The 9,765-nt window shown below is 42.0% G+C and overlaps 1 protein-coding gene across 2 annotated transcripts in view; it reads left to right on the top strand.

Moving 5' to 3' along the window:
* Positions 1-36: 36 nt before the first annotated feature.
* LOC119865901 (WD repeat-containing protein 49-like) overlaps positions 37-9,765 on the top strand; it is a 34,774-nt gene continuing 25,045 nt past the window's right edge. The window contains exons 1-4 of one of the 2 annotated variants that reach the window (XM_038573341.1): positions 37-164; positions 816-859; positions 966-1,059; positions 2,388-2,493. In XM_038573341.1, the coding sequence (XP_038429269.1) occupies positions 139-164; positions 816-859; positions 966-1,059; positions 2,388-2,493 (270 nt within the window). In that variant the 5' untranslated portion in view covers positions 37-138. Of the gene's footprint in view, positions 211-815; positions 860-965; positions 1,060-2,387; positions 2,494-9,765 lie in introns of both variants that reach the window. The other variant, XR_005378389.1, reaches the window with a different exon arrangement.

Here is a 9,765-nt window from a genome sequence, read left to right as displayed (position 1 = left end):
CACAAATCACGAAAGAGAATTCTTATTTGGGCATAGGGGCAGGGGGAGGCTGGAAGATGAAATATTCTTCCACCTGCTTCATACAGGGCCCTTCAGCCACCGTGGACACAGCTGAGATTGGAGATCAGAGTAAGCTAGATGGGGATTTCCTTCATGATCTTCTGGTGAGACTCATGTCTGACACCTACAGGAAGGCCTTTGATTGTTTCAGTATGTTGCTCCTATTGTCATTTTACTGTTCAGTAGATTCATAAGCAAAATAGTCATTTGACTAAATATATATGTCAAAATAATTATAGGAGAAAGTTGGCTGGTTGGTGGATGAAACTGATAGGTCAGTTCCATGAGCTCTGATTCACAGTTTGAGATACGGTTTCATTGTCTTCTTAATGACAAGTTCCTAACCCCTATAGTGTAAATTTTCCTATCTGTCCCATGGAGATAAAGTTGCTTCTCTCACTGAGTTTTTCGGTGATTCAAACAAAATTATGTATAGGGAGACCCTGGCACAGTGCTGGTTCTCAGTAGAAATTTGCTAGGTTCTTCAGAATGATTTGGCCTTCTTCCATTTCCTCCTTCCCTGGGTGACCCTTCTTGCCTTCTTCTAAAAAAGGAGGGGAAATGAATCTTGCTGTTCTTACAGACACAGTTTTAATCCTTCGCACTCCATGGTGTAACACCAGGGGCCAGAAAGAGGAAGAAAAAAGTAGACCTTGCTGAAAACAAGACCAAGACCTTTAAAAATCAGCAACTTGTCAGAAAATTTACTGATCATATTAATAAGTCGTGTTTTGTTTTTCTGTAAATATTTTTAGGGTGCACTATGGAAACAACAAATGTCAAGCAAAAGATGAAAGAGGTAAGGGGTGTTAGAAAAGATGTCGAGGCAAGAAGAAAACAAGCATTCCTTGGTTTACCCCAAAGGCGGGCAGGATGTGATCAAACTGTTTTTCACATCTACAAAGGAGTCAAGGCATTTTCATTCTGTAAGAGAAGGAACCTGCTGCTGACAGGTGGAATGGGCCGAATCATTCGAGTCTGGAATCCTTATCTGCCAGGGTAAGTTTTCTTTTTCTCTCCAACCCAAAGTGCCACTGACCTAGTAAAGTACATGAGCGCAAGACAGGGGATGGCTAATTCCCTTTGAGGATAATTTAAGAACCCGTTCAAAATTGATCTCCCATACACAAAGCCCGGGAAACTTCTGTTGGTGGCCACTAAAGAGTCCTTCTTTGGGGTTACTAAGCAACTCATTGGCCCCATTTACCAATGAAGAAACTGAAGCTTAGAGCTTAAAAACTTAAATAACTTTTTGGAAACAATGCCAGAATTGAGGTTCAAATGCATTTTGGCTGATTCTAAAAGACTATGTCATTTTCGTTGGTAAGTGTTGAAGACGGAAGAAGAGTGGAACATGGGGAGTAGTCTTCTTGTGCACTGGTAAGTGAGGATTTGTAGACAAGAACAAGTCATTAGGGGGTGCAAGCTTCCTCATTGAGCCTGTATACCAGGCATCAGTGGAGGAACGTCAAGGTGACCCATGTCCCTCAGCATGGCAGGCAGCTGCAGAGACAGTGCCATGAGCAGGGGGGCACATGGGACCTGATCCTACCCCTGTCATTTTCTAGCCCAGTGATCCTGCAGGAGGGCTGCAGTCAGTGTCCCCCTCGATAGTGGTGATCACAGGAGTACCTACCCTTCCTGTAGTAATAAAGATCATAAATGGGGTCACCCATGTATAGCGTTTAGCACAATGTCAGATGCCTAAAGAGAAAGAAAGAAAAAATGATTTTCTAACCACTTCTATTATCTTAGACTCCCATTTTTCTGGTGATGGAGAAGAATTGACTTACCTTCCAGTGACTTGGTTATAAAATGACATTGTGTTCTCCCCTTCAACCTCAGCCCTGCCTCCCTTCTCCAGGCCCTGCCTCCCCACCCTCTCACTACACACCCAGCCCTGTGACCCTGAGGGCGTTGTGATCCCTCAGAGTTCCTTAAAATAAACTCATATTAAAAATACCTCCCCCCTAGATCTGAATACTGTTAACTGTGGCCTGCATAAAGCAACACCCTGACATAGAATCTAGTCCAGCACCATCCTGTACTCTTCCTCATTTATTCCTTTTATAGTGATATTGTCAGCAGTTGGAGAAACAAAGCCCAGAGCTTCATCTCACACTGAGTTATGTTGCTATAACTGGGTATTATTTGCTTCAGTCCTTTTATCACACAAGATATATACTTGTGTGATTTCAGAAGGAGACATAACCCTCCTCCAGGCTGAATAGAACTGCCAGATCCGGGCCAAGTTTAGTCTTGCATTTTTATTTAGAAATAGCACATAGGAACTGCTTGGTGTTCATCTGTTCTTTTTTCCATTCTAGAAAACCAACAGGTATGCTGAAAAGCCACATGGCTCCAGTGGTCTACATCCATGTATCCGCTGAGGATAACAAAATATTTTCCATGTCTACCGACAACACTATTAAGGTTTTTGCCCTTTTACCTTTCTGATGTATTGTCCAACAGAGTTGCAGATAGAGAATGTGTATGTTTCAAGTTTTCTTTCCCCTCTGTGAAGCTCTGGAAGCCTCTGCATCAGCAGATAGTCAAATGGCAGTTACATTTGTGGGTTTGCTTTGGAAAGAGTAGATATGTGGGCAATTGAGGGGTAGTCTTTTAGAGAATTTTCTATACCTGGTATTGTTGGTATGAGTAAACCTTAAAGCATCTCAGTCTCTGTTTGCATGCTGTCCTCATTCCTCTGGGAGAATGTGTATTGGAGGATGGGGAATGGGGACATTGTGGAGGCAGCAGTCCCTCATTACTAGTGGTTATCTTATTTTGCAATACACATAGGGCAAGTGGGCCCTTTCTGAAATGTTGTCTGTAAGTCTTAGAATTTAAATCCTTTTGGCCCTGGTAGGAGTAGTGGTATCATCACCTTCATTTTGTTTGTCTTCACACCTCTTTTTATATGTACAGTTCTATCCACCTCTAAAACTCAGCTGCCCTGTGACCTTTGTATTGCACTATTTTTATACCCCCCAAAATTTCATCGATATGCTTTAGCCATCATTTCATATGCATTTCATATGAATATGAAAAAGTTTTCATGACTTCATCAATATTTCTTTTTCAACTGTCATGGGGTCAGAGGGTGGGATTTTAGATCAGTCTGAATCAAAGGAATTGGAGCGTGAGGCAGGTCGGTATCATAGCTTTGCATAGGTACATAAATCAGCTCACTGACCACACACATAATAAATGATTTATAGATGCTATGGGCTGAATCACGTCCCTTTAAAATCTATATGTTGAAGTCTTAACCACCGGTACCTCAGAATGTGATTGTATCCGGAGACACGGCCTGTAAAGAAGTAATTAAGGTTAAACGAGGTTGTATTGGTGGGTCCTAATCCAATATGATTGGTATCTTTATAAGAAGAAATCAGTACACTTAGATGGAGGGGCAACTGTGTGAAGGCATGTCAGGAAGGTGATCATTTGCAAGCCAAGGAGAAAGGGCTCAGAGGAAAGCAAACCTGCCTATACCTCAATCTAGGACTTCAATCCCTTACTTGAAACCATACTCAAAACAAGCCATAGACCTAAATATAAAAAGAGCTACAATTTCAAAACTCTTAGGGGAAAACACAGGAGTAAATCTTCATAACCTCAGACTAGGGAATTATTTCTTAGATATGACATCAAAAACAAAAGGGAGAAAATGAGTGAGTTTCATGTCATCAAAATTAAAACCTTGTGCCTCAGAAGGCACCAATAAGAAGGTGGCTAGACCACCTACAGAATGGGAGAAAATGTTGTCAATCACACATCTGATAAGGGACTTGAACCTAGAATACAAAAAAATCTGTACGCTCAACAATAAAACCACAAATAGCCTGGGCAAAGAACTTAAATAGAAATTTCCTCAAAGAAAATATTCAAATGGCCAGTAAATCCCGGACAAGATGCTCCACATCATTAGTCATTTTGGAAATGCAAAACAAAACCACCATGAGTTACCACTTTATACCCATTAGGATGGCTAAAATCAGAAGATAGAAGATAACAAGCATTGGCTAGGATGTAGGGAAATTGAAGCCCTCCATGCATTGCTAGTGGGAATTTAAAATGGTGCAGCCACTTTGGAAAACATTGTGGTGGTTCTTCAAATGTTAATCATGGAGTTACCATATGACCCACCAATTCTACTCCTAGATTTAAACCTAAGAGAACTGGAAACTTATGTTCACATAAACACATATGAATATTCATAGCAGTATTATTCCTTATAGACTAAAAGTAGAAATAAGCCAAATGTCCGTGAACAAATGAATGAGTAAACAAAATGTGGTATATCCATACAATGAAATATCATATAGTAATAAAAAGAAATGAAGTGCTAATGCATGTTACCACATGCATGACCCTTGAAAAGCTTATGTTACATGAAAGCCAGTCACAAAAGGCCACGTTTTGGATGATGCTATTTATATGAAATGTCCAGAATAGGCAAATCCTCAGAGACAGAAACTAGTTTAGTAGTTACTGAGGGGGTTCAGTGAGGTGGGATAGGGATTGGCCACTAATGGGCATGGGGGGTTCTTCCTGAAATAATGAAGATGTTTTAAAATTAGACAGTAGTGATGGTTGCACAGCTCTGTGAATATGCTAAAACCCACTGAGTTTGTACACTTGAAAAATGTGAATTTTGTGGGATGTGAATTATATCTCAATAAAACTGTTATTTTGTAAAGGAGGGGGAGGGGAGAGAGGGAGGAGTCAAGGGGAATGCCAAGGCTTTGGGCTGGAGCCCACTGAGACAGGGCAGATGGCGGAGAAAAAGAGCATAAGATCAGGAACTCTGTTGTACATGTGTTGGATAGACTCATCCTGAGTTGAGGGGAGATGTCAAAGCTAGAGATATAAATTTGGAAGTTATTAGCATTTAGATGGAATTTTAAGCCGTGGAGGGGATGAGATGGAAAAGAGAGCAAGAATGAGCAATGGGGAGAAAAGCCTCAAAGACTGAGCACAGGGGCGCTGTGATGGGCTTTGCTCTCAGGGTACATGGACATGGCTCCTATACTGTGAGCTCAGAGTCCATCTCATGGCAATGATGAGGACATTTTACACAAAATTAGGTGCTGAGATCACAGTTGGTGATGCAACCAGGACCCAAACTCAGTTCAGTCCTTCAAGCAAATTTGATTAAAATGGGAAGATTCATGGACCTCAGTATTTGATTTATTTTGAAAATCAAATCCATCCTAAGGTATCCTCCAAAGCCACAAAGTTGGAGACTTCATATTTTTAATGAGCTTTTTTTTTCTCAAAACTTGGCACCATCAGATAATCATAATTCTGTATGTGAGGACACGTCTCCTACCCTATTTTCTTTTCCTAGTGCTTCTCCATTTTCTTCCAATCTAAAATCATGATTACAAGATTAGCATCTTGCCTGTGATGATTCAGGCATATTGAATCACTTCCCAAAATGTGTTTAAAATATATTGAAATCCTATCTTGGAAATATGGTGTGTAATTTATTTCAGAATACATTATTCCTATCAAATAAAAAGTAATCAACCAGGAACCAAACAGCTAAATTTCTAGCATGCCTGATCAGATAGTCTTCGTTCTTCAAATTGATTTTTCAGCCCAAATATTTCACTTCTCTAAATCATGGGGACATATGAAACGTTTTGGGAGTCTGCTGGTTTCTGGCATTACCCTAAAGGAAAGTAAAATGACAGGTTCAGTTTTTTGTTTTCACTTGTTATTTTCTGTGAATTTAATATTACATACCACAAAGAGGGCTGTTTTGTGTCAACAGGAATTAGCATAGAAAAAAAAGTTATTTCTTGAAGGAAGATAGCATGGTGTATTAGTTAAGATAAGGCTTGCCACTGTAACAAATAAACCCCATATTTTCCATAGGTTGAGATAATAGAAATTTATTTCTGTTTGCTGTCACACCCAAGGCCAGTGCTCCTGGTGAGGGGCATTTTTTCTTCCATTCAACCAGGCTGTCTTCATGCAGGGTCCCAAGGTTCTCAGAATCTTCATCCCAAGACAGTGGGAATGAGAGAAGATAAGGCATATATGCCTCTTAAAAATTCCAACCATAAATGACCCATCACTTTCTCTCACATTTCACCAATGAGTTCATAACTCTGGGTGAAAGGGAAACCAGGAAGTGCCTTAGTTTGGTGGCCACTCCCCAGCAACACCTTTCCACTGTAGACAGAGAGTGTGCATTGAGGGGCTGGGGCACAGCATGGAGAGATATTGGAGAATTACAGACTTGAATTTGAACTCTGAAACTATCAGAAATTAGGTGATCTTGGTTGAAGTATTCAATCCCTCTGAACTCAGTGACTTAAATCTCTTGGACACTGGTCGCTTTTCTGTAAAATGGAAGAAAGACCCATCTTGTAGGTTAGTTGTGCTCATAAGCGATAATGTATGAATTGTGCTCATCATGAAGTAGTTTTACCAGGTAAGACTCTTGGGCCAAAGAGACAAAAATCTAACTCAAGTAGTTTAAGCTAAAAAGGGATAATTTATTGATTATAGAAACTGGATCATCAGATAGATGGTCTCATGGACAGCTGGGTTCAAAGATGGCACTGTTATTCCCATGCTTTCTGCCTGCACTTCCCTGGCACACTGTTATCCACTCCTAGTGCAGAAAGGCTATCTCTTTCCAAATGGTCGGGTCCATCGATGCCCAGTCTGAACTCACAACTCAACTTCAGATTCACTGTCAGCTTCAGCCAGAAAAATTTGAGGGAAGACACAGATTGACCAGGTTTGGGTCTCCTGCCTACTGCTTGCAATCAGAGAGGCAATTCTCCTCACAGAAGACGAGAGGATGCTGGACAGGCCATAGATAAGTCAGCGATGCTAATTCGTTGTAGCTTCTTTTACTTTGGGGATTTAATGCCAACTTTCCGAGTCAACCTCAGCAACAATAAGGAGAGTATATTCCCACCTTTCCTCTTCACAGACCTCGTAGGGGTCCCTCTATAGCATCCCGTCTAAAATCACTCTCCCAGGCTTCAGAATTACCTCATCCTGCCCCTCATTAAAACTTCCTCTCTTTCAGTAACATTATCTCATGAAATAAGAAGAAATTACCAGACGAATGGATAACTGCTGATAAAAACTGGGTGTGTTACCTTTCTATTACCTTTCTATCCAGGAAAATTAGCATTTTTCAAGCAATCAATACTCCAGAAAGGAGTGAGAGATGCCTCTTGAACAAGTAGTTGTTGGGGTCACCTTTCCATAGGACTATTTTACTTTGATCACTACTATCGCCCGCGTACTGACCTCCCAGAGTTTATTGCTTCCTGCCTTTTATGCCATGACCTAAAATAACAGATAAAAAAGCAGGCTAGAACTTTCAAAAGAACTTTGCTACCTGCTGGGGAGAACTAAGGAAAATAAACAGTATAAATAGAACAAATAAGAGTCTTGCTTAGGGGGCAGAATGCTTCAAATTTCCTGTTAGCTGATTTGCTTCCTGGAGTCACAAAGGAGGGGAAAGAAATGCCATCCAAGGACATCTTACCCAGTTTAGTCCTCGGATTTTCCAGTGCAGTCTTGGAGGGTGATAAGGCTGAGAAGGACTCCTACTCTAGCTGCTCACTGGCTCTGTCCCAACAGGAGAGTCATTGAACCTCCCTGGAACTCAGTGGATTATACCTACCTCCCAAACTTGGTTTAAGATCATATTCATTTGTAAAAAAAAATACCCCAAACTGAGTGACTTTAAGAATCCAAATTTGTGTCTCACAGTGTTAGAGGCTGGAAGGCTAAAGTCAAGGTGTCAGCAGGGTTTGGTTCTTCCAAGCTGAGGAATACTCTGTTCTAGGCCTCACTTCTAGCTTCTGATGGTTTGCTGGCAGCCTTTGGCATTTTTGGCTTATAGAAACATAACCCTAATACCTGCCATCATCTTCACAAAGTCTCCTCCCTCTTTCTGCGTCTGTCTCCAAATTTCCCTTCCTACAAAGATGTCAGTCATATTGTCTGAGGCGCTTACCCTACTCCATCACGATCTCTTCTTAACTAATTTTACTAGCGACAGCCCTATTTCCAAATAAGGGCACATTCTGAGATACAGGGGGGTTATTCGACATACAGATTTGGGGGAGGGGGACACATAATCCAACCCATAACAGAATGAATAAAACAATGCACGGAAAGCATTTAGCACAATGCTGGCGCACGTCAGCTCACTACGCAACAGTTGCCTTCGTGATGATTCTGTCTTCCCAGTTTTACACTTGGGCCCATCTGCTCTTCCCCAGGGATGTGGCCATCATTCCCTGCAGCTCTCATCAGATTACAGTACCTTAAAATACTACAAGAGCCATGACATGACTTACATAATAATCATAGTAAATGATTAACAATAATATCGTTCTAATCATGTGCCATCTTACCATGGCCTAGCAGCTAAAACACTATTTTTCACTAATATTTAAAAATCCCTAAGATTTTAATCCCTATAAGTTAGGCATCATTATCAGTCTCCCTATTCTACAGATGAAGAAACAGGGAAAGGGAATGTGGTAATTTGGCTGAGGCCACATACCCATTAGGCAGTAGAGCTGGGATTTCAAACTAGCCATGGAGATTCTGAACCTCCATGTCCTTGACCAAAAGCCATGCTGAGGTTTGTTCCCTGAGCCCTCCAAATATCCCCCCAGTGTCTGATTTTGAGGAACTGATTGAAAAATGGGAACACAGCTGGGGGATATAGGTAGCTCTGTGCACACATCGGACCCATGTTATCAGACCTACACTGTGAAAGATGGTCCATGAGAAGAGAAGCCACTGGCCACTCCTTGTGGTGGGGAGTGAGGCACAGGCATCTCTGCTCCTTGCTTGGTTTTATCTCTGCAGAGGGGCTCAGGAAAAAGGGCCCCACTTTTGGCCAGGTGGGAGGTTGGACAGTTTTTAAACATTGGTCAGTCCCAACCAGACCTCCGCAACAGGTAATGCCTTTGCAAACACGGCAGAGTAACCTGTCCCAGACCTCCAGCTACTTTGTCTTCATTTCTTCCTCAGATCTGGGACCTAGAGACTGATAGCTGCTTGTTGACCACCTCCTCCAAAGCCAGCCAGGTATTAAGGGGGATTTCGCAGCCTGCCTCTATCTCCCCCTCTCCAGGGCCCTGTGTGTGGCCACGGACACAATTGTACTCCTACACCTGAGACTGAGGTATGAGGTTATACTCTTGGCCTCAAGCTGTAGCTCTCTGGAGGGTACTGAAGGGCTCAGGGTAGCTGCTTGCAACCTTCTACATAATGATCCACAGTTAAGATCCCTGGGTAAGCTCCTGAGCTATATGCTCCCAAGTCTTTAATCTTACATATTGTATTTGGTTAGCTCCCTTTAACATTTCCCATTAATTACTCCAACACCACCTCCCTGTTATCCAAAACATGGAATCTACCTCTTGAGTCCTTATTGCCCCACTTGCCCTATGCCTATAGTGAGTTGTCCAAGAAGATCTGGGGGCTTTTAATTCAGTCCAAAAGCATCAGCCCTACTTGCTGCAGCAGTGGCCCACATCTGAGACCTTGTCTCTACAGCAGGGCAGCCATTCAGGGACAGTACAAGCCCAGGTGATGGAACAGGCCCTTGAGGAGGGTCCCCTTGTGGGCTTTTCCTGCCCAGGGCCTCAGGGTCAGGGAGCTTGAATGTCTTGAAGACATCTCGGATTCCTCTGCAAATGA

This window comes from Canis lupus, chromosome 25 (assembly GCF_011100685.1).
Source record: "Canis lupus familiaris isolate Mischka breed German Shepherd chromosome 25, alternate assembly UU_Cfam_GSD_1.0, whole genome shotgun sequence".
In the NCBI taxonomy this organism is placed as follows: Eukaryota; Metazoa; Chordata; class Mammalia; order Carnivora; family Canidae; genus Canis; species Canis lupus.
Note: the sequence above shows the minus strand (reverse complement) of the source record. Positions and strands in the feature narration are given on the sequence as shown.